The following is a 26,225-nucleotide window of genomic DNA, read 5'->3' on the forward strand; positions in this document are numbered from 1 at the left end:
ATCAAATTTCTCAATTAAGGTCCGGATCACGTCAAATGACGTCCGTTTTTAACCAAATTTCACAGGAATGACTCAAGTCATATATAAGACCTGTACCGAGCACTCGAACCAAAATATGGGCCCGATACCATTGCTTTCTAATCAGTTTTCATTTCAAATTTCCTTAATCAATTTCTGAAAACAATTTCACTTAAAAATTCATTTCTCGGGCTTGGGACCTCGGAATTCGATTCCGAGCATACCCCCAAGTCCCATATTTTCCTATGTACCCTCCAGGACCATTGAATCACGGATCCGGGTCTGTTTATCCAAAATGTTGACCAAAGTCAAGATTATTCCTTTTAACATCAAAACTTAGCATTTTTTTCTTAGAGTTTCATATTTAAGCTTTTCGGATACGCGCTCGGTCTGTGCAACAATTCGAGGTAACTCTAATGAGGTTTTTAAGGTCTCGGAGACACGAAAATCAATTGAAAGCAAGTGATGACCCTTTGGGTCATCACATTCTCCACCTCTAAAACAATCGTTCGTCCTCAAACGGACAGAAGAAGGAAGTACCTGAGTCGGGAAAAAGATAAGGATAACGGCTATGCATATTAGACTCGGACTCCCAGGTCGATGCCTCAAGAGGCTGACCTCTCCACTGAACAAGAACCGAAGGAAAACTCTTCGATCTCAACTAATGGACCTGCCGGTCTAGAATAGCCACCGACTCCTCCTCATAAGACAAGTCCTTGTCCAACGGGACAATACTGAAATCTAACACGTGGGATGGATCGCCGTGATACTTTAGAAGCATGGACACATGAAATACTGGATGCACGGCTGATAGCTAGGCGACAATGCAAGTCTATAAGCCACCTCTCCCACTCGATCAAGAATCTCAAATGGACCAATGAACCTAGGTCTAAGCTTGACTTTCTTCCGAATCTCATCACACCCTTCATAGGCAACACTCGGAGCAATACCCGCTCACTAACCATAAAAGCCACATCTTGAACTTTGCGGTCTGCATAACTCTTCTACCTAGATTGAGCTGTACGAAGCCTATCCTGAATGATTCTGACCTTGTCCAAGGCCTCCTGAACCAGATCCGTACCCAACAACTAAGCCTCTCTCGGCTCAAACCACCCAACCGGAGATCGACACCACCTACCGTATAAAACCTCATAAGGATCCATCTGTATGCTCGACTGGTAGCTGTTGTTGTAGGCAAAACTCTGGTAAAGGCAAAAACTGATCCCACGAACCTCCAAAATCGATGACACAAGCTCGGAGCATATCCCCCAAAATCTGAATAGTCCGCTCGGACTACCCGTCCGTCTGAGGATGAAATGTTGTACTCAACTCAACCTGGGTGCCCAACTCTCGCTGAACTGCTCTCCAGAAATGCGAGGTAAATTGCATACCTCGGTCCGAAATGATAGATACGGGCACACCATGAAGACGAACAATCTCCCGGATATAGATCTCAGCTAACCTCTCGGATGAATAGGAGACTGCCACAGGAATGAAATGCGCTGACTTGGTTAGCCTATCAATAATTACCCAAACTGCATCAAACTTCTTCCGAGTTAGCGGAAGTCCAGTAATGAAGTCCATAGTAATCCACTCTCACTTCCACTCGGGAAGTTCAATCCTCTAAAACAATCCACCAGGCCTCTGATGCTCATACTTAACCTGCTGACAATTCAAACATTGAGCCATATATGCAAAAATATCCTTCTTTATTCTATGCCACCAATAATGCTGCCGCAAATCCTGATACATCTTCGCAGTTGTCACACCTCCTTTTTCACTACACCCCCGTAAAGGGGTATATAAGGGAGTTTTTCCACTTGAAGTGACAATCGAAATGGGATTTATTATTAAAAGATTCAGAGTCACCACTTGGGAGATTTATGGTGTCCCAAGTCACTGGTTGAATCCCGAATCGAGGAAAAGCTTGACTCTGTTTAACAGTTCGCGAACCAGAAATCCGGGTAAGGAATTCTGTTAATCCGGGAGAAGGTGTTAGGAATTCCCGGATTCTGTGGTTCTAGCACGGTCGCTCAACTGTTATAATTGGCCTATTTACTGATTTTAATACATGTTTTAGCCTATGGTTCACTTTTAACTTTATAACCGCTTTATTTAATCATTTTTAAGGAAGATTGCAATGTCATTTAAAATACATCTTGAACCACGTCACATAAATGCACTCGCGGTCCTCGACATGTTTTATCTAACATTGTTGAGATTTGGATTTGGGTCACATAAATGCGCACCCAAGTTTAGGAAGGTAATTTTTTAATAGTGCATCTAAAACAACTACGCATTTTAAACTATGCGAGGGCCATGGAAAATTAAATTGTCGATAGCACACCTCGGATTAAATTAGTAGCCTATAAAAATCAATTTTATTATTAAGAAGAATTTGATCGAAGTTGCGCGAACGCATACTCCAAACTAGTTTTTGGAATTGTAAGTATGCTACGCGGACGTATACACAATCACAATTATTAATTAAAATTGTGCTTAATGCAAACTACCGTGATTCCATGTTAAGACTTGATATTTCAAAGAACCAATTCTGGAACACAATGGTCATAAACAAAAATCAAGTAAGATTCCAACCACCCCTTGAAATGTTAGCGTATAACCCGATTAGAAATAATTCATTTACCAATTAATCCCTACTTTTAGCATTAGCAAAACTTCAAGATGCAAAAAGAAATGCATTTCAACAATGTACGATCAGAACAAAATTAAAATGAAAGCAAAGCAAGTGAATCTTACATTGAATCTTCACGCCGAATAAACAACATTAATCACCGGACCGAAATGGAAACCTCGACGGAACTACGATCCGAACCTCGACACTCGCCAGAACCCATGACGCTATTACCGTAATAAAGGCGATACTGGAACCACAACCAAATGACGCATGCGAAGGAATGCCAAAGAAATTATTCTGGCCAAACCCACGACGCTACTACTCATTCATCGTCGACGATGCGACTCTGAAAATACAAAGACAGCAGGGGGTGCAGGATTGGAAAGAAACAGCGGTAATGGTGAGCTGGGGTGAGGTCGCTTGGTTCTGCTTGTCGCGTTCGGAACTCGTTACTCCGACGAGCTGCTGGAGCTCATTTTTTCCGGCGAGTTTCAGGCAGCCAGGGTCAGCTTTGTTTGCTTTTCTGCTGTCGTTACTGTTCTTTGAACTCCCTTTCCTCTCTTCTTTTGCAGCTAGCTGCGGGTTTGGTCAGAGATGGGGTTCGATGGATGGTTTGAAGAGTGGTGTTTGCGTTCCGGTGACCTGCTACCTGTAAGTGAGAAGAAGACGTTGGGGGTCTGGTCGTTTGATGTTCAGGCTTCTATGGAGATGGAGTTCCTGCTTAGGGTTTTTGTGTTAAGCCCTCATGAAGAAGAATGATCGAGGGTCATTTGGGGTGGGGGTTTGCGTTGGTTCTTTGTTGCTGAAGAAAATGAACAAGCGAGGGGGGGTCGGAGAAGATGACGCAGGGGGGGTCTATGCGCAGCTTTGTGCTTTTTCAGAGTATCTCCCTTTTTTTTCTTTTTTTTTCTGATTTTTTTAAGCACTCATTTATAGGTAGAGTCTAGGTTTACGTGTATCTTTGTGTATTTTGCCCATTAGTCCCTAGGTTTTTTGTGTTAAGTCCTTAGGGTCTTCTTTATTTATTTTTTTATTTCAAAGAAGAGTCTAGAAGGGTCCCTAGGCTTAATGGACTAATCCGAATTGGGCCAAGAATTGAGTTCTAAAACTCTTAAAATTATGATCCAACACCTTAATTGACTCATTTTAAAGTAAGATAAAAATACTACCTCATGCCAAAGGCTAACATGAAACTAATATATATTTTTGTATTTTCAAAATTATATAAAGATAAAAATAAGTACTATTTTTGTATATTTTTATTTAAATTTATGAAAGATACGTAAGCTAAAAATATATTTTCTCGTAATTTTCCATTTTTATGACGAAAATAAAGTAAAGAAGAAAATAGTTGAAATAGCTATATTAGGCCTAAATTAAATATTTACATGCTAAAATATAAAAAATCTCGGGGAGGGTCAAAAATCACATGTCTACAGCAGTCCCTCTTTGACTGGAAATGCGAAGCATTTTCGGACAAAGAATGACTAGACAGGTTTTTGACCCGACCCTTATTTGGGAGAGACTAAAGCTAAGAGAAAGTGGGAATGTGACCGAGCTCTAGTATCTGAGCAGCCTACATATCCTTGGCTATAAAGGAATCAGGCCACGTGTAGTTCAAAGGTGAGTGAGATGATGGAGTATGCCGAGGTGGAGATCCGGTCGAGGTGCCGTTCCACCGAGTTTCCGGTCCGCGGTTCCTGTTATTACATCATAAAAATCAAATGGAAAATACTAACTAAACCTGTCAACTACGAGTTACAAGATTCCTATCTATAAGTCTTCTGAAGCTTGATCTTGAGTCTTGAATGGTTCTTCATGCAGACTTTAGATTTGAACCTTGGCGGTTGCTAGTTGCAGGTGGTAGCTCGTTCTTCTACAGCTTTTGGATCAAGACCGGATAGGTAGTGCTTGTGACTTCCACCATGTCTTAAGAAGTTCACATCTTCCATCAACTTCTGCATTTGGATTCGCTTCTTGCCTTTCTCTTTTTTTTTCTTTATTGTGACCAACTTCTATTGATCACCTCGGACTGTTGACTCGCATTTTTTCCGCGAGCTCTTTTTGTTGCTGACTTGAATGGTAATTTGAGATGCTTTCCCTTTCTCCAGGTGGATACCTGATTGCTGAACTCGAATTGTACTTTGAGATGTTTTCCTTTTCTCCAAGCGGACGCTTGACTGCTGAACTTGAATGTATTCCCTGCTCTCTAGGCGGGCTCCTGATTGCTGAACTTGAAATGTATTCCTTCCTCTCCAGGAAGGCTCCTGATTGTTGAACTTGAAATGTATTCCCTGCTCTCCAGGCGGGCTCCTGACTTCAACAAAATCGACAAAAACAAAGAAAATTTCCTGCTCCAGTTTGGGTATCTGGGCACATATGTAAGTGTAAAACGAACCACATTACCAAATATCAATAAGAACTTGAAAGCTAAAACTTAAGTTATACTCTCTTGTTCTCCAGGTGGGCTCCAGATTGCTGACTTGAAATGTATTCCCTGCTCTTCAGGTGGGCTCCTGACTGCTGAACTTGAAATGTATTCCCTGCTCTCCAAGCGGGCTCCTGACTGCTAACTTGAAATGTATTCCCTGCTCTCCAGGCGGGCTCCTAAATTCTAACTTGAAATGTATTCCCTGCTCTCCAGGTGGGCTCCTGACTGCTGACTTGAATGTATTCTCTGCTCTCCAGGCGGGATTCTGATTTCAACAAAAATAGACAAAACAAAGAAATTTTTTTGTCCCAATTTGGTGGCTGGGCACAGATGTGAGTGTAAAACTAAATCATGTTATCAAATAAGAACTTGAAAGCTAAAACTTGAATTGTACGCCCTTGTTCTCCAGGTGGGCTCCTGATTGCTGACTTGAAATGTATTTCCTGCTCTCCAGGCGGGCTCCTGACTACTGAATTCGAAATGTATTCCCTGCTCTCCAGGCGGGCTCCTGACAGCTGACTTGAAATGTATTCCCTGCTCTTCAGGCGGGTTCCTGACTACTGAACTTGAATGTATTCCCTGCTCTCCAGGCGGACTCCTGACTGTTGAACTTGAATCTATTCCTTGCTTTCCAGGCGGGCTCCTGACTGCTGAACTTGAAATGTATTCTCTGCTCTTCAGGCGGGCTCCTGACTGCTGAACTTGAATGTATTCCATGCTATGCAGGCGGGCTCCTGACTGCTGAACTTGAATGTATTCCTTGCTATGCAGGCGAGCTCCTGACTGCTGAACTTGAATGTATTCCCTACTCTCCAGGCGGGCTCCTGACTGCTGAACTTGAAATGTATTCCCTGCTCTCCAGGCGGGCTCCTGACTGCTGAACTTGAAATGTATTCCCTGCTGAACTTGAATGTATTCCCTGCTCTCCAGGCGGGCTCCTGACTGCTGAACTTGAAATGTATTCCCTGCTCTTCAGGTGGTCTCCTGACTGCTGAACTTGAAATGTATTCCCTGCTTTCCAGGCAGGCTCCTGACTGCTTAACTGAAATGTATTCCCTGCTCTCCAGGTGGGCTCCTGACTACTGACTTGAAATGTATTCCCTGCTCTCCTGGCGGGCTCCTGACTGCTGAACTGAAATGTATTCCCTGCTCTCCAGGCGGGCTCCTGACTGCTCTTAACTAAACGACAGTTTTAAATCTAAGCTATATCTTTTAAAGACATGACTTCCGCTACATCTTATTATCTAAGAAAGTCTTAAACTACTCCTCATTATCCAGGATGGTCCTGAAAATCAAAAGTCAAATTTTATCTTAAGAGTGACAACTTTTATAGTTGAATTATATTACCCTATAGCAGAACTTACGCTAAATGTTGTTATCTAATCAAAATCTAAAGCTAAGTCCCATAATTCATGAGGGTCCTGGAAACTCCTAATTGAATCATATCTCGAACATGCAAACTTATAAGCTAACTTATATTCCTTTGGGCTACATTTATGCTAGATTATGCTATTTCTGAACTTTAAACTAGGTCCCATTTTCCAGGAGGGTCCTGAGAATCAAAATCAAACCTGTTTGGTGACTGCCTTTCTTTACGGAGGGTTTCTCCGAAACAAACGAAATTTTCTGCCCATGTTTCAAATCAAAGAAAAATCTTGTCATTTTAAAAATATGGTGGTTGGTTTGTGGCCTTGACTTTGAGGACGGTTGCACTTTCACTTCCCATGATAACTTTGATTTCCACTCGAAGACCTTGCTTGTTTATTGATTAACCACTTTCTCTGTCACCCTTATCACGGAAAATACTTCTGATCCGTTCCAACCCAATACCCTTCATCTATTAGATTGTGCTCCTACATGTACTAAACCTTTGTGTTTCTCATGAATCTCAAAGCACGACAATTGCCACCCACTTATCACGAAAATTATTTTTCTTGACTTAAAACACTGGCCCTGGCCTTGAGGTCTGTCGCTCCTTCACTTGCCACGATAACTTTGATTTCTGCTCGGAGGACCTTGCTTGTCACTGATTAAACATCTTTTGTCAATCTTACCACAGAAAATACCTTTGATCCATTCACCAAACCCCTCCATCTTGTTGCATTGTTCATGAATTGATATGTACCAAACCCTCTTGTTTTACCAGAAATACCTTTGATTCGTTTACCTAGCACCCTCCATCTGTTGCATTGTTCCTGAATTGATGTGTACCAAACCTTTGTATTTCACAAGGGTCCCAAAGCATGTTGATTGTTACCGGCTCAGTGTGCTTGTTGTTCTTTCCTGACTTATGACACTTTGATGTACTGGCCAGATCCCGTTTTGTGCAATTGGAAAGCTGGTGGCAAATTTTGAAGTCATTTCTCACTTATTTTGACCAAATAGACTCAGGGAGAGGAAGTAAACAAGACAAAAGGAACAGAGTAAAGGACAAAGGAAAGAAATGATTCCTAACAAGAAAACTACAAAGTAAAAACCTATCAAATGTGGACACCAACTCTAATGACCGTGACATGCATCTGTGGCCTATTCTGTCAAGCAGGTCTGATGTTCAACTCCTATTATACCCCAAACCGTGAAACTGGACTTCCATGCTCCGATTATCCAATCTGATTCACAATCCTTATTCGACTTGTAGTGCACGGAGAGTTTTCACCATCAAGCCTCTCTCATTTGTTCTTTCTCTCAACTTACTTTTGCCTTACGGTGCCCGCGAGGGTTTTCACCAATAAGACTCTCTCATCTTTTGGATTTCTCCCAGCTCCCGTCGCCCTACGGTGCCTGTGAGGGTTTTCACCAATAAGATTCTCTCATTTTTATTATTTTTGTGCTTGGACCAGAGTGTTTCCCCTGATATGAATTACCTCTCCTTGCTTGACTTGGCCTTTCTCGAAGACTGATCGGAAGGTCTTTCTTTGGACCATAACCGGGCCTCTGATGCTCGTACTTAACCTGTTGACAATTCAAACACCGAGGCACATATGCAACGATATCCTTCTTCATTCTCCGCCACCGATAATGCTGCCGCAAATCTTGATACATCTTCACGGCGCCCGGATGAATAGAGTACCAGGAACTATGGGCCTCCTCTAAAATCAACTCTCGAAGCCCATCCACATTAGGCACACAAACTCACCCCTACAATCTCAAAACACCATGATCACCTAAGATAACCTGCTTGGCACCTCCACGCTGCACCGTGTCTCTAAGGACACACAAATGGGGATCATCAAACTGTTGATCACGGATACGCTCCAATAATGAAGATCGAGCGATCGTGCAAGCTAATACTCGGCTAGGCTCAAAGATATCCAATCTCACAAATCAATTGTCCAAAGCCTGAACATCCAACGCAAGCGGCCTCGCACCAATCGGAATATAAGCAAGACTGCCATGCTGGCTGACTTTCTACTTAGAGCATCGGCCACCATGTTGGCCTTTCCCGGGTGATATAAGATAGTGATATCATAATCCTTCAACAACTCCAACCATCTCCTCTGCCTCAAATTCAACTCATTTTGCTTGAACAAATACTGAAGACTCTTGTGATCAGTGAACACCTCACATGCCACGCCATACAGATAATGCCTCCAAATCTTCAATGCGTGAACAATGGCTGCCAACTCTAAATCATGGATCGGATAGTTTTTCTCATGAATCTTCAACTGCCTTGAAGCATAGGCAATGACCTTGCCATCCTGCATCAACACTGCCCCAAGCCCAATACGAGAAACATCACAATAAACTGTGTAAGGTCCTGAACCTGTGGGCAAAACTAACACCGGTGCGGTAGTTAGAGTTGTCTTGAGCTTCTGAAAGCTCGCCTCACACGCGCTCGACCATCTGAACTGGGCACCCTTGTGGGTCAGCCTGGTCATCAAGGCTACAATAGATGAGAAACCATCCACAAACCGACGATAGTAGCCTACCAATCCCAAGAAACTCCGAATCTCTGTAGGTTATGTTGGTCTGGCCAGTTCTTGACTGCCTCAATCTTCTTCAGATCAACCTGAATACCCTCTGCTGATACAACATGACCCAGAAATGCAACTGAACTCAACTAGAACTCACACTTTGAGAACTTAGCATATAACTGACTATCCTTCAGAGTCTGAAGAACCACTCTGAGATGCAGCTCGTGCTCCTCCTGGCTGCGGGAATATATCAAAATATCATCAATGAAGACTATCACGAACGAGTCCAAATAAAGCCTGAACACTCAGTTCATCAAATCTATAAAAACCGCTGGGGCATTTGTCAACCCAAATGACATGTCCAAGAACTAATAATGCCCATACCAAGTGCGGAAAGCTATCTTAGGGACATCAGATGCCCTAATCCTCAACTGATGGTAGTCAGATCTCAAGTCGATATTTGAAAATACCTTGGCACCCTGAAGCTGATCGAACAAATCATCGATCCTTGGCAGTGGATACTTATTCTTGATGGTGACCTTGTTCAACTGTCGGTAATCAATGCACATTCTCATCGAACCATCCTTTTTATTAACAAACAACACCGACGCACCCCAAGGCGAAACACTAGGTCTAATGAAACCCTTCTCAAGCATGTCCTGCAACTGCTCCTTCAACTCTTTCAACTCAGGCGGGGCCATGTGATACGGCAGAATAGAAATAGGCTGAGTGCCCAGAGCCAAATCAATGCAAAAGTCAATATCCCTGTTGGGCGGTATATCCGACAGGTCTGAAAGGAATACCTCAGGACACTCACGAACCACATGCACATAATCAATAGAGGAAACCTCCGCACTAGAATCACGAACATAAGCTAAATAGGCCAAGCAACCCTTCTTGACCATACACCGAGCCTTCACATAAGAAATGATGCTACGGGTAGAATGACCAGGAGTCCCTCTCCACTCTAAACGAGGCATACCCAGTAAAGCTAAGGTCACAGTCTTGGTGTGACAGTCCAAGATAGCGTGGTAAGGTGATAGCCAGTCCATCCCTGATATGACATCGAAATCGACCATGTCTAGAAGCAACAAATCCATACGAGTCTCAAGACCCCCAATCACAACTACATATGAGTGATGGACTCGATCTACCACAATAGAATCACTCACCGGTGTAGACACATAAACAAGAATACTCAACGAATCACTAGGCATGACCAGATATGGTGCAAAATAAGATGACACATACGAGTATGTAGACCCTGGATCAAATAACACTAAAGCATCTCTATCACAAACCAGAACCGTACCTGTAATAACTGCATCTGAAGCCTCATCCTCAGGCCTGGCTGGGAGGGCATAACATCGAGGCTGGGCCCCACCACCCTGAACTACCTCTCTAGGACGGCCTGCAGCTGGCTGGCCTCCACCTCTGGCGGCTAGAGCTCCACCTTTAGGACCTCTACCTCCACCTCTAGCACCTCTACCCCCACCTCTAGCTGGCTGGGCGGGCTGCGGAACATCTGGTGCCTGAATCATAGTACGGGAACCCTGATGCAGAGAATTGCTCGAAGCCCGAGGGCAATAACTAGCAACGTGCCTCATGTCGCCACAAGTAAAACAAGCCCTTGGCTGCTGGGGCTGATTACCCTGAAAACTCTGAAACGGCAGTGCACTGATAGGTGTTGGTGGTGCACTAAAGGAATACTGATCAGAATACTGAATCGGAGAACCACAGCCACCTGAAGCACCGTGAAAAGCCTGAAGAGTTGACTAAAAGGGCCTAGGAGGATGGCCTCTACCATATGAATCTCTACATCCAAACGAGGTACCACTGAATCTGCCTGAATGACAGGGCCTTTTATCCGACCCCTGACCACCTCCCTACGACAGAACAATCTCAACTCTGCGGACCACACTGGCTGCCTCCTGAAAAGAGATCTCACTCCCGGCCTCCTTGGCCATCTGAAGACGAAGCGGCTGAATAAGACTCTCGATAAACCTCCTTACCCCATCTCTCTCTTGATAGGAAGTATGACAAGAGCATGGCGAGCTAAGTTGATGAACCTGGTCTCATACTGGGTGACCGTCATGGAACCCTGCTGGAGGCGCTCGAACTGCTTCCGATAGGCCTCTCTCTAAGTAACGGGGAGAAACTTCTCTAGAAACAATACTGTAAATTGCTCCCAAGTTAAAGATGGCGACCCGGCTGGCCTAGCTAAGAAATAATCCCTCCACTAAGTCTTGGCGAATCCAGACAAGCGGAATGTAGCAAAATCGACCCCATTGGTCTCAACAATACCCATGTTCTTGAGAACCTCGTGACAGCTATATAGAAAATCCTAGGGATCCTCAGAAGAAGCGCCGCAGAAAGTAGTAATGAAGAGCTTGGTGAACCTATCCAGCCTCCACAAAGCATCGGCAGACATAGACTCTCCATCACCAGTCTCAGCTACTACACCCGACTGAACTGCTCCAACTGGCTAAACCGCTGAAGTCTAAATCTGAGGAGTTGCCTACTCTAGAGTGCGTGTAGCAGGAATCTGAGCCTCTCTTCCATCTTGAGAAGTGGCTGGGGCTATAGGAAGCAAACCTGCTCGGGTGACACTCTCCATGAGGCCCACCAATCGGACCAGAGCGTCCTGAAGAACTAGGGTAGCAATAAACCCCTCGGGGACCTGAGCTGGGCCTACCGAAACTGCTGGGGCCGGAACCTCCTCCTCAAAATCAACCTGAGGCTCCACCACTGGTGCTACTGCTCGGGACTGAACTCTGCCCCTACCTCGACCTCTAGCACGGCCTCGGCCTCTGCCCCTAGTGGGAGCTGCTACTAGGGGCTCGGGCTGCTGAGCGGTAGATGAGGAAGCGCGTTTTCTCGCCATCTGCGAAAGAACAGAGTAGAAATCCAATTAGCATTTGAGGAACAAATCCGCACGACAAGAAAGAACAAATGTGAGATTTTCCTAACCCTGTAGCCTCTAAGGGATAAATACAGACGTTTTCGTACCAATCACTCAGACTCTACTGAGCTTGTCCGTGAGTTGTGATACCTATGTAACCTAGAGCTCTGATACCAACTTGTCACGACCCGGATTTCCCACCCTCGAGAGTCGTGCTGGCGCCTACTAATGTGAGCTAGGCAAGCAAATCCTTAACAACTTACTTCATTAACAAATCACTTCTTTTAACGATTATTAGTGATAACATGAAAACAACGGAATTTAATAAATGTATGGAAGACTTAAATTAAAGAAACTAAACAATAATATGGAAATCAACATATGCCTCTACCCATGAACTGGTGTCACATTACTCACGAACTTCTAAGAGTACTACATACAACCGTTTGAAAGAAAAATATAAACTGTTTGTCTCAAATACATGAGATAACAGACTGAAATAAAGATAGAGGAGACGTCGGGCCTGCGGACGCTTGCAAGGCTACCTCGGTGTCTTACTGGACTAAAAGCTGGCTCCCGCTCTATTATTGTTGTCCAAGACCTGGATCTGTGCAAAAGAGCACAGAGTGTAGTATCAGCACAACCGACCCCATGTGCTGGTAAGTGTCTGGCCTAACCCCGGCAAGGTAGTGATGAGGCTAGGACCAGACTCTAGATAAACCTGTGCAGTTATATACTATATGGAGGAAAAGTAAATAGGTAACAAGCAATTAAAGCTGGGAAAGGGGAAACATGCTCCGGGGGTAGCAGATAAAACAGAATACCAAAGAATAGTAAGGAAACTACAGTTTAACTTCTAACACGGATAAAGAGAAATAAGGCAACTTTCAATTTCAGTTTCATCTTGTTGCAGACGTGCAACCCGATCCCATTTCTCATATCTTGTGGTAGGCGTACCACCCGCTCCCATTTCAGTATATCTTGTGGTAGGTGTACCACCCGCTCCCATTTCATTATATCTCGTGGTAGGCGTACCACCCACTCCCATTTTATTATATCTTGTGGTAGGCATACCACCCGCTCCCATTTCAATATATCTTGTGGTAGGCGTACCACCCGCTCCCATTTCATTGTATCTGTGGTAGGCGTACCACCCACTCCCATTTCATTATATCTTGTGGTAGGCGTACCACCCGCTCCCATTTTATTATATCTTGTGGTAGGCGTACCACCCGCTCCCATTTCATTATATCTCATGGTAGGCGTACCACCCGCTCCCGTTTCATTATATCTTATGGTAGGCGTACCACCCGCTCCCTTTTACATTTCATCACACAATCACAAGAAATCCTGGCAAGGGAACATAAATAATATAATAACTTCCCGGCAAGGGAACACACAATGTTATAATTTTTCCGGCAAGGGAACAACAATATTGAATTAGTCAATCCTGGCAAGGGAGAATCAGCTATAACTAACCTCAACTCAACTTGTACTCAGTTCAATTATTTAAAATGCTCAATCATAGAAGATCATTAAGTAAAGAACCCAAGTGTCATTTAAGAACACAACAACTTTCAATTTAAGACTCACGGTCATGTTTGACACCAACGTATAGATACTCGTCACCATGCCTCTACATCGAACTCAACAAGAAGCAAGCAGCAAGTATGACTCAACTCCTAATCCCTCAAGCTAAGGTTAGACCAAATACTTACCTCGATGCCTTGATCACCACTCAAATCTCAACTATAGCTTTACCCCTTGATTCCACCACCAATCCGCTCGAATCTAGTCACAAGTTACTTAATTACATCAATAAGTGCTAAATGAATCAACCCCAATGCATGAAAATGACTTTTCTAAAGTTTTACCCAAAAGTCAGAAATCACCCCTGGGCCCACGTGGTTGAAACCTGAGGTCCGGACCGAAACCCGATTACCCATTCCGCACGACTCCAAATTTATAATTTGTTTTGAAATCGGAGCTTAAATTGAGGTCCAAATCCCTAATTTTAGTAAAACTTAGGTTCTACCCAAAACACCCAATTTTCCCCATGAAAATCTTTGATTTGAAGTTGAAATCCTGTTAAAAATGTCAAGGAGTGAAGAAAATGAGTTAAAAATCACTTACCAACGTTTTGGAGAAGAAAGGTTGTTTGAAAAATCGCCTCTTATGTTTTTGGGGTTTGGAAAAGTGAAAAATAGCTGAAATTCCAATTTATTTATACCCCTCTCAGACCCCCAATGCGGACCGCATCAAATGGACTGCGGCCGCACAGCCTTCACCGTGGACAGCATAAGGGCCGGCCCCTCCCTAAAGACCTGCAGTTGAGCACCCTATGCGGACCGCACAAAGGCGACTGCAGCCTCACAGCTTCCACCGCGGACCGCACAAAGGCGACCAAGGCCATGTTGGCCCCTCCGCGGTCGCACGTGATTTCTCGCAGACCGCGCTAAAGGGTTCAGAGACTGTGGCTTCCTGAACCTGCAAAACCTGACTTTATAAGCCTAAGGCATCCCGGAACCTACTCGAAACTCACCCGAGCCCTCGAAAACTCCAACCTAAGTATACACACAACCTCAAAAACATCCTACGGACATATTTGTGTAATCAAATTATCAAAATAACATCACGAGCATCGAATTAAACCTCGAGATCACTGAAATTTCTCAAAACTCTTTTAAACATCAAATTTCTCAATTAAGGTCTGGATCACGCCAAACGACGTCCGTTTTTAACCAAATTTCACAAGAATTATTCAAGTCATATATAAGACCTGTACCGGGCACTAGAACCAAAATGCGGGCCCAATACCATTGCTTTCTAATCAATTTTCACTTCAGATTTCCTTAATTAATTTCTGAAAACAATTTCACTTAAAAATTCATTTCTCGGGCTTGGGACCTCGGAATTCGATTCCGGGCATACGCCCAAGTCCCATATTTTCCTACAGACCCTTCGGGACCGTTGAATCATGGATCCGGGTCATTTTACCCAAAATATTAACCGAAGTCAAGATTATTCTTTTAGCATAAAAACTTAGCTTTTTTTTCTCAGAGTTTTATATTTAAGCTTTCCGGCTACGCGCCCGGACTACGCATGCAATTCGAGGTGACTCTAATGAGGTTTTTTTAAGGCCTCGGAGACACGGAAATCAACTGAAAGCAAGTGATGACCCTTTGGGTCGTCACATTACCACTTTCTCTGTCACCCTTATTAGGGAAAATACCTCAAATCCATTCAAACCCAATACCATTCATCTGTTGCATTGTGCTCATGTATTTACATGTACTGAACCTTTGTGTTTTGCATGAATCCCAAAGCACGTCAATTGCCACCCACTAGTGCGCATGTTGTTCTTTCCTGACTTAAACAACTGGCCTTGGCCTTGAGGTCTATTGCTCCTTCACTTGCCATGATAACTTTGATTTCTGCTTGGAAGACCTTGCTTGTCATTGATTAACCACTTTCTCTGTCAACCTTATCACAAAAAATACCTTTGATCCGTTCACCCAACACCCTCTATCTATTGCATTGTTCCTGAATTGGCATATACCAAACCTTTGTATTTCACATGAATCCCAAAGCACGTTGAGTGTTACCAATCAGTGCACATGCTGTTCTTTCCTGACTTATGCCACTTTGATGTGCTAGCCAGATCCCGTTTTGTGTAATTGGAAAGCTGGTGACAAATTTTGAAGTCATTTCTCACTTCTTCTGACCAAATAGACTCAAGAAGAGGAAGTAAACAAGGCAAAAGGAATAGAGTAAAGGACAATGGAAAGAGATAGTTCCTAACAAAAAAACTACAAAGTAGAAACTTATTAGATGTAGATACCAACTCTAAACACTATGACATGCACCTGTGGCCTAATCTTTCAAGAAGGTCTAATGTTCAACTCTTGTTATACTCCTAAACCATGAAACTGGGCTTCAACGCTCCGATTATCCAATCTAATTCATGATCCTTATTCGACTTGTAGCACCCGAAGGGTTTTCACCATCAAGCCTTGCTCATTTTTTTCTTTCTCTCAACTCACCATCGCCTTATGGTGCCTGTGAAGGTTTTCACCAATAAGACTCTCTCATTTTGTTCCTTTCTTCTTATTTCCTCTGATTCTGCAGATGACAAGGCATTAACCATGGTAAAAACGTCATATACTTTTTGCATGTCTAACCTGGCATTCTCAAAGATTATCTGGGGGGGCTTTTGGACTATAATGTGGCTTTTGGACAGGGTTACAAAGAAAGGATATCATAAAGGCTCAAAACAACTTAAATGGGTTCAAAATTATAACTTTTGGAATAAGACCTTTTGCAAAACCGCAACTCCTGCCCCAGTTTCTTTGCCTAGGGACTTTTGAATATTTATTTTGATGGGACCGAACCGTGAGGCTGCCTATGTATCCTTAAAAGGAATCAGGTCGAACATAGTTCATGACATAATAATTTCTTTGTTTTTTGTACTTTTCTCTTCTTTTTTCTCTTTTTTGTTTTTGTCTTTTATTCTTCTTCCCTTTTTTTCTTTATCTCTATTTTTCTCTTTTTTTTTAATTTTTCTTTTGGAATGAACTTTCTAAAATAAACCTATGGGACAATTTTTTCCATATGACTTTAAGTTGATTCCAAAAGAGGGGAGGTCAAAGAAAGCAGTGCGGGCTCAAAAGGGGTACCAAATGATATAAAGTGTTTGGATAGCTAAAAGAGGGCCTCCCAATATCTAAGAATACCAAGTATAACACATGCAACCTGAGGCTAAAAATTAAAGATCATGCACAATATTTCTTTTGCGGCTTCGGCATTGATATCATTGATATGCCTTCCACTTTTCTTTAGCACCTTGTAAGTACAGAACCCTCATTGGGTGATTCCCTCTTCACAATGGATATCCTCCATCAATTCAGAGAAAACTTTCTTGACTTTATCTTGTAACTAGAGATGCACTTGAACTCAAAGTTGCTTGCTTCAAATTGTCGGGGATGCACTCTCCTTTAACGAATTCTTGTCACCTTATTAACTTACCAAATTATTTGCCCCAGTTTCACACAATTCGGTCTCTAAGCGATCTTAGAATCTCTTTACTTACTTCCCTCAAATGTCCCTATCATCTTCAAAATTGTTTCATTGCTTCATGATTAGGCTAACTTTTAAGACTAGGCCTAGAACTATGCGTGCATGTCATGTCACTAGAGTCAGCAGAAAAAGAACTATAAAAGGAAAAGAGAACTAAACAAACACAGATTAGAAATAACAAAAAATAGGAAATTGCATTAGACAGATGTTGAAAGGGTTTGAACAACAAAACAAGTAAAATAAGCTAGGATTACAAACCCTGGAACAAAACTAGACAACACTAAACGAGCTACTACGACTAAACAAACTAAGCAAAATAAAAGGATATAAGAGTTTGATTCACAAGACAATATCCGGATTACAACCCTGAAAATAACCCGGACAACAGAAATGACAATAAAATAAACCACCAAGACTTCCCCTGGCTAGCCAAGAGATGGAGCGTATTTCCTATTACCAAGCATAACATCTTAGCCACTGAGTTCCACATCAACATTACTAGGACATTCACAAGTCTCCATCACATTAACTTTAGCAAATTGCGTTTGGGTCCCTTTTGCCAGCTCGTTCGTAAGATCAACCTCTGATAGCGCTAAAAGCTTTGCAGCACGTGGACCTTCGAGGATCTCAGAATAATTCTCATATTCCTTTCCAAAACAAATCATACCCACCATACGCGTCTCATTATGAACAGGCGATGGACTTTGGCTAGTGTCTACTGCATTTAGATTTTGCACGACAATATCACCTACATCAATAAGCTTCTGAATTGCGTTTTTCAGATGCCAACACTTTTCTATGCTGTGACCCAGGGCATCAGAGCAATATGCGCACCTTTGAGAATAATAAAAATTCTTTGGAAGAGGGTTCGACATTTTTATCTGAATCGGCTTCAACATGTCCAATTGCCTCAACATTTGGAATAAACTAGCATATGATTCTCCAATGGCAGTGAAAGTCTTTTCCTTTTGCTTTTGCCTTTTCATCTTGTACTCTGGCCTCGGTTGGAACCTTTTGCGGGTAGGTGGTTGATATCCTTGAGGGGGCAGAAAAGACATTTGTGGAAGGGGTGCAGGCCATCACAGGTCTCGTGGGTGTGGACCATATGGTGGTGCATTGTGGATGGAGTATTGGGAAGGTGATGTACAACTTTGGGGGTTTTGTGGAGAGAAAGAGCATTGGGGAGGATTATCTGGAGTACAGGGATATCCATGGGGTCGATATCGAGGCTGAAAGCATTAAGCAGGAATGCCCACTGGATCCTGTCGTTGGCGCGACTCAACAACATCTTTTCTATTTCTCTTTCTTCCATCCAAACTTATTGAGATGTTCTGAATGTCTTTTGTAGTGTCTTTTAATGCAGAATAACTCATAATTTTGCCTGACTTGATTCCCTCTTCTACCATCTCCCCCATTTTTACCACATCATTGAAAGGTTTACCCAAGACCGGGATCAAATGACTGAAGTAGGTAGGCCCCTAGGCTTGTAGTAAAAGCTCAACCATCTCTTCTTCACCAATCGGGGACTGACCCGAGCAGCTTGTTCCCTCCATCTGAGCCCAAACTCACTAAAGCTTTCCTCCGGTTTCTTTTCCATATTAGATTGGGAGGAGTGGTCTAGGGTAATGTCTAGATTGTACTGAAAGTGTCGAACAAAATGTTGAGCCATGTCATCCCATGTATGCCACTTATAGACATCTTGATGAGTATACCATTGCAAGGTTGCCCCAGTCAAGCCTTCGCTGAAATATGTCATCAACAAATCCTCTTTCCCGCCATCACTTCTCATTTCACTGCAATAACCCCTCAGATGGGCTACTGGATCTCCACACTCATCATACAAGTTAAAATTTGGAATTTTAAACCCCGCGGGTAGATGAACATCAGGGAACATACACAAGTCATTGTAAGACATGTTAATCTGATTTTCCATCCCTTGCATGCTCTTTAAGGACTGTTCTATACCTTTCAACTTCCTGGATATCTCATCTCGCCATTCTTTTCCTGTGACCATTTCATTTTCAACATGAGGCTCATTCTGAGGGTTCTGATTGTATGAGTTAGGAATCTTGTGGGCAACCTCTGAGGGGTAATATTGGACATCATGAGCTTTGAGTTGGTGTTCATTATTGGGGATAGTGGATATGACAGGAGGGCAATTTTGTGGGAAGGTAATTAGAGAACGAGTGATGGAGCTACTAGGGTAGTTGGGAAAGTTGTGATAAGCGGGTAGATCTAGAGAGTATGGGGGATCATCTGGCACTATGACCGGAGTTTGGGTAAGGATAGCATCTAAGAAGCTATGTGGTGGCGGGGGTGGTGCCTTCCCAGTCATCCAAGCCCGATACATGTCCGTCATGTGTTGTCTTAACATCCTTACCTCTTCAACCAACCCATTTCCCTGTTCAACCAATTGCTTTTGGGCACCAGTATCAACCGACTCGATTCCGTTGTCGTCTGTCATTGCCTTTCGACCTTATGTTATAGAGAAGAGTTACCACTTTAAGAACCACAAACCAACTACCTTTCTGCTATGAAGATGTAGTCATCACGTTAGCGTTAGGGCATTTAACATAAAATAATCTCACTTTATGTGCAATACACCTAGCCACAGTTTTTGGTTCTAAAATGACTTCGAGGGTACGAAGGTCAGTTGGCATCATCCCAATTTGTTCATTTCAATCCTCTCTTTTCTTTGCTTTTCTAGCACTTGATTGCTCATTTTCCTTCCTCTTTTTTTCTAATTATCACTCTTTTCTTTCCTCTCATTTCTCATATCCCATAATTTCACCCTTTTTTTTCTTTTCTTTTTTTCTTTTTCTTTTAATTAAAAAAATAATTCAATCGAACCCTATGTAGGTTGCCTACGTATCATGACGCCGCATGAATCAGATCTTTGCGTAGTTCGGGAAGATCGAAAATAAAGAAAACAAACTAACGTTCTCTTTTTCTTTTTTTATTTTCTTTTTTACCTTAATGACTACTCTGATGAGAAAAGAGAAATAAATGAAGCAAATCCTTTTTTTGGAATTTTTTAAACTTAATGTTCTATAACCTATTCTAAACTCAAGCTTAACGAGCATATATTTTTTTCCTTTTTTTTTAAACAAATACTCTATGAGAAATTATTAAGGAAAAAACCCTAGAAGAGAAAAATATTTTTTGATTTTTTTTAGGAAGGAAATCTAAAGAATAAACCAAATAAAATATTTTGAATTTTCATTTGATATTCCTGAAGAAAGATTTTGAAATGAGAAATGAACAAGATGAAAAATATTTTTGGATTTCAGTTTTTGATTACCTAAGGAAGAAACTCAAGAGATAAACAAAAGATAAAGTATTTTTTTTGTCTTTGTACAATATCCTAAAGTTCTAGTGAAAATAAAAAGAATACTTTTTTATATATATATTTCCCAAAGAAGAACCTCAAAAGATTTTTTTTTTTTTGAATTTTGGAATCAATATCTTAAAGAAAACTTTTAAAGAGGCACTAAAAGAAAATTCTTTTTTTTTTGAATTTTTAGTCTTAATATACTAAAGGAAATATAAAAGCAATCTTTTTTTATTTTGAGTTCTAGATATTAATATCCTTAGGAAAACTACAAAAGATTTTTTTTTGAACTTCTAGAGTTATTATTCTAAAGAAAACATCTAACAGAAATATAAAAACGCAAAATCTCACTTTTTTGGATTTTTGATTTATAACACATTTTTTTCAGATACAAAATAAGAAATACAATAACAAAAGACTCGACATTATTGTACAAAACTAGAAGGTAAAAGACGACATAAAAGAAAAATAGACTCAACACATAAAAAAATCTCCTTAAGCAACTCCTGGATGAGCGATCCTAACTGGATGGTCTCGGGGTGTCTGTCATGCTCAAACTCCAGTAAATAGACCCACACCTGTATGAGAAAACTTTAACCAATATTATGTGAGACAATAACATTCCCTATTAGACACATGCAAGACATGATTGAGGCTATTTTTGCAAAACGGCTTATGTGGCCAAAAGGTGGCTAGAAGTGCAAAATTTGGCTAAGACCCCGCAAAGCGAAGAACCTAAGATTTACTAGAAAGACCGGAACCTATGTGGGTTGCCTACGTATCCCGCCCCGAGAGACGAAAATTAGGTTCGCGTAGTTCGGCAGATTGGATACGGGCAAGAATTAAAAAAATAGCTAATTTAGAGAAAATATGTTTTTTGTCTTTTTATTTTGAAAATGATTAACCATGTAAACTCTTTTTGGATTTTCTTTTCCCTTTTTTTGTTTTTTTGATTTTCGGAAAATGATGAAAAAATGCAAAATCTTCTTCTTTTTTTGAATTTTTCATGTTTTTTTTCTTAACAAAAATGTGAAAGAAAACATAACTGGGCCCTACTTTCTTTATTTTCACACTTCACCATCTTTTTCTTTTTTTTTTCATTTGCACTCAACTATCATTGGTCCGCCAAATGACCCTTTTACCCTTGAAGATTGCAACATGTAGCACATAAGATGCATTAGAATGATCTTTTATTTTTTGGGTACACCTATCCTAGACAGACCCAACCCATGTGTTGAGTCCCCTAAGTCAAATGCACGTGATGCAAACAAATATTCCTACTAGGGATCCGACATCAGGCTGTGCTTTTCTAGGTTTAAATCCTGGGGTTGTGTTCTAGACCTGGCTTACCCGAGCGGACAACTCGAGCCGAAGAGAGGGTAACGTACCGGGAGCACTGAAGTCTACCCGGCCTTGTTGCTGGCCCAGCTCCGTTCTTATTTGGTATAACTTCTACAGAAAAACGGGATACACGAACATGTGCACCATTTTCAGAAGACTCAGAGGGGTGGCGTAAGAAGGCAGTTATATACAATTCAAACAATATTAAAGCGGTAAACAAATAGCATTTAGCACAAAGGTTCACAAAATACAGTAATATTAACAATAAATGAAGCCAAGTAAAAATCATAAAAACAAGCTCGAATTCTTGAACCCTGAACCAGAGATTCTGGGTTCGGTCCCCAGCAGAGTCGCCAGAGCTGTCACACCTCCTTTTTACTACTCCCGATAGGGATATAAGGGAGTTTTTTCCAATTTAAGTGACAATCGATATGGGATTATTTATTAAATTCAGAGTTGTCACTTGGGATAATTTATGGTGCCCCAAGTCGCCAGTTTAAAATCCCGAATCGAGGAAATTGACTCTTATTTACGGTCTGCGAACACAGAAATCCGGGTAAGGAATTCTATTAACTCGGGAGAAGGTGTTAGGCATTCCCAAGTTCCGTGGTTCTACCACGATCGCTTTGATCATACTTGGCTTAATCAAATTGTCTAATTACTCATTTTTAGAACTTATGTGCTTTCATCTCTTTTAGTTAAGAAAGTATCTTAAAACAGGTCACGCGCACGTGTACCCATTTGTTTGGCGCGTCAAAAATCATGTCACGCGAATGTGTCCACAATTAGTTACGCTTTATTGTTATTATTATTAAGAAAGTTTGGCCAAAGTTGCGCGAATGCATACTCCGGTTTTATTTTTGGAATCGTAATTATGTCACGCGAACGTGTACACAACCACGATGGTATATTAGACGTGCCTAAAGCAAACTACAATGCTCAAACATTGCTTAATTTTCCTATGTTTGGAATCAAGCGTGAGAGCCAAAAGTTCCATTCCAAGTACTAAAGGTTTTATAAATTTGGACTTGTTCTGCTACTAAACTCAAATTAAGCAAAATTTTGCATTGTGAAATTAGCCACATACATGTGAAGAATAAACAATAGTGCCTTTCACCAAATAGGTTATATGCACATTCATCCTTCTGTATGTGACTGCTACAGCAATATCAGCTTGGGCTCTGCTCATTTTGGATATAAATACATAGTGAATTGGTCACAAGAAGTGGAAAGAATTGATCCCTTATCTTCTAAAACAACTATAGGAAGGTGACGAAAATGTTACTGATGCTAGCGTTGACGCTTTTTCTTTAATTTTTGAAAAGGGTAATCATTAGAAATTCTCAAATAAAACACAAGAATATTCAAGCACATAACACCAATTTGCAAACTACATGTTTAACAAATAAAACCCCTTGACAAAGTATTAAAATAAACACATATATGCAGATTTCATAGCAATATAATATCCAGCAGTAATCCTTTAAACTGTAAACATACCTCAGACACCAGCAAAACAAGTACGAATTGGACCAAATAAAGGTGAAGAAGAACTGGTAAGCTTAGCTACGCGGAATCAGCAAAACTAGTGACAACATAGCAATTCCATGGCTCAAAACAACCTAGCTCAAGAAGTTTTCAAATGTCGAAATATTCCATCAACTACAACAGATGGAATTGTGCAGCTAACAACGATCGAATTCGAACAAAATCAACAGACCGTACCTCAAACGGAACCTCAGATTTGCAAACAGACAGCTCGTCCACTGGACTCGAATCTGTGGTGGCGTTTTGGGCGCTGTTTCAGCAGATTTTAGCTGCGAACGGGAGTTGTTTCGGACAGGGCTTCAGCTGCGTTTTAGAGCTGATTCGGGATTGTTTAGGGCTGATTTCGCGTGCAAAAAATGTGAGGTTTTGGAGCTGGAATGAGGGTGTTTTGAGGTGAGAAACGGGGTTGTTCCACTACTGATTTTGGACTGATTTTCGCTGATCTCTCTTTGTGTGTGTGTTGTCGACATGTGATTTTTTACCCTCCTCAAGATTTTTCATATTTTAGCATGTAGATATTTAATTTAGGCCCAATATAACTATTTTAATTAATTTTGAGTCTTTTACTTTATTTTACTGCAAGAAAACGAAAATTACAAAAAAAAAAATCATTAATGTTTTGTAGTTATTTTTAATCTTGAAAATACTAAAAATAATGTTGTTTTAATGGTCAGTCTTATTTTAATAGTTATTTTATTTAAGTAGGACTAATTAATAAATGAGATCGTATTTTAATCTCGTTCGCGTGGAAAAAATAAAACTTTGCTTGAGCAACCCATTTTTAGGCTTAATTTTGGACCTAGCCCATAATTCCCAAGCTCATACCCCTAACATAATCCCTACCCCTATATAATAGTACCTAATCCCTAAACACCCCTAGACCCCAAAAAGATTGGATCCGCTATTTTTTCATATGAGAAGAGACAAAGAGAATTCTCCAGCAGCTGCTTCTTCAATCGGCCATTTTCTTTCATTTGAAAAGAGATCAGCCAAAATTCTCAAGACCAAAAAAAAGTTGACCTAAAAGGAACGGAAAAGCTGGCAGCGCTGTTCTTGATGAGAATTAAAAGCGCTGCAATACACAAAAACCCGACCCCTCTTGGCGTCGTCCTCTCCACGTCGACTGAAGCAGTGCCATTGACGACCAAAAAACGATGTCACTCTTTCACCTCCATTAATCTGCATCCCGACAGTGAAAGCGAGGTTCGGCGAAGTTGTCATGTTCCGTTCGAGGCTTTCGATTGTTGGTCCGGTCAGCAGTAGCTCAGTCCATTTTTGTGAAGGTTTGTTTTGAGATCTATTTCTTTCAATTTTGTTTTTGTTTGTTTTATTACTATGTATATGAATACATACCTTTTTTTTGCTTTTATTGTGAAGTTTATAAAAATGAAGTACATTCTCTTACTGCTTGTTTTGCTTTCATTTAGTTATCGAGCTTCATTATTGGTTTAGCTAATAAATTGTCTACTCATGTGATTGCACGGTTTTATCTTTAAAAAATATCATATTACATATTAGTTTTTATGCTTGGTGAATTGGCCGTAAAAGATGTGTGTTCCTTTTTGTTTGTCACAACTTAGATTCTTATACTACAGTGAGCGAATGTGATGAGTAAAATCTTTTTGGCTTATATGTGATTTCAAACAAATGATAGAGATAAAAAAGTTATGCAGCTATAGTTACACAAAGCTTTAAGAATGTATAAACTTATTGCTGCATTACTATTGTTTCTTTGTTGACCCGTGATAATTTCAATGGATGAATCATGTTTACTAGTACTTTTTTGTTTATTGTGATTTACCTTACCGTGATTGAGAAATGAAGCCATTGATTCTTATTTACCACATTTGAGACTGAGCTGTGTGTGAAACATATGAACCTCGCAATTTGCTTTAGGCGCGTTGAATATATAATTCTCATGGCTATTGAAATCCGGGGGTGCATTTCATGTGACCAAGTTCTAATTTTCAACAAGTTTAAATAGAACGTGTCGTGAACCACGGGTACATTTCATGTAGCGTGACTTACGATGTGTTTTAAATAACCTTAAATTTTCCCGAAATATTAAAGGCGGCTAAAAAGTGTAAATGCACATAGGTCTAAACATGTATTAAAATCAGATAATAGGCCAATTATAATAGTTTGAGCGACCGTACTAGAACCACGGAACCCGGGAATGCCTAACACCTTCTCCCGGGTTAATAGAATTTCTTACCCGAATTTCTGTGTTCGCGGACAATAGAACAGAGTCAATCTTTCCTCCATTTGGGATTCGAACCGGTGACTTTGGACATCATAAACTATCCCAAGTGGCGACTCTGAATTTAAAATAAATAATCCTATTTCAATTGTCACTTTAAGTTGGAAAAAACTCCTTTATACCCCTTAGCGGGGTGGTAAAAAAGAGGTGTGACATATGTCTTTGCATTTCTGTGTGTGTGTGGCTGTGTCGAGTTCTTGGCGTGAAGGCTGTTGAAGGGGCTTGCTGGTGTTATGTGTTGAGTGGAGATGGCAATAGGGGTTTGGTCTCTAGGGTTAAGTCTGGTTGTGAAGAAGATAAGATGAGGGGTCGTTTTGGAGCGGTGCGGCTGGGAGCTTCAATGGAGTCTAGGGTTTTTTCTTTGGTTTTTTTCATGAAGAAGAAGATGAAGTTTGGTTGTGGAGGGGGGTGTCTTGTGATAGAAACGGTTGATGATCCTTAGGGGTCTAGGGATTAGGTATTTTTAGGCTAATTTTTTATTATATAGAAAGGGTTTTTAGTTTAAAGGGTATGGGTTTGGTATTATTGGGCCTTAAAATTGGGCCAAAGACTAAAAAAATGGACTACAAGATTAAAATAGGATAAACTAACCCAAAACTAACTCTTCCTTCTAAATATATAATTTATAATATAAAAATATAAAATTAATCTTAATTAATTGAACTAAACTATATTAAAATATGAAACTATTTTTGTGTTTTCAAGATTATATAAAAATAAAAATAAGGCACTATTTTTTATATATTTTTTATTTAAATTTATGAAA

The 26,225-nt window shown here is 40.9% G+C and overlaps 1 protein-coding gene and 1 long non-coding RNA gene across 2 annotated transcripts; both read right to left on the reverse strand.

Moving 5' to 3' along the window:
• Positions 1-1,332: 1,332 nt before the first annotated feature.
• On the reverse strand, positions 1,333-17,653 carry LOC138881977 (uncharacterized; the record flags this gene model as incomplete). The annotated part of the gene is given in 4 exon segments (XM_070162273.1): positions 1,333-1,680; positions 8,040-8,218; positions 10,389-10,745; positions 17,479-17,653. Coding segments are annotated over 4 exon segments (1,059 nt in total), but the record flags the coding sequence as incomplete, so codon positions are not given.
• Positions 17,654-20,673: 3,020 nt separating this feature from the next.
• On the reverse strand, positions 20,674-23,638 carry LOC138882294 (uncharacterized). Its single transcript, XR_011403775.1, has 3 exons — positions 23,377-23,638; positions 23,152-23,273; positions 20,674-20,888 (listed from the first exon to the last, which is right to left on the reverse strand). It is a non-coding gene; the product is annotated as an uncharacterized lncRNA (long non-coding RNA).
• Positions 23,639-26,225: the final 2,587 nt, after the last annotated feature.

This window comes from Nicotiana sylvestris, chromosome 11, assembly GCF_000393655.2.
Source record: "Nicotiana sylvestris chromosome 11, ASM39365v2, whole genome shotgun sequence".
Classification (NCBI taxonomy): domain Eukaryota; kingdom Viridiplantae; phylum Streptophyta; class Magnoliopsida; order Solanales; family Solanaceae; genus Nicotiana; species Nicotiana sylvestris.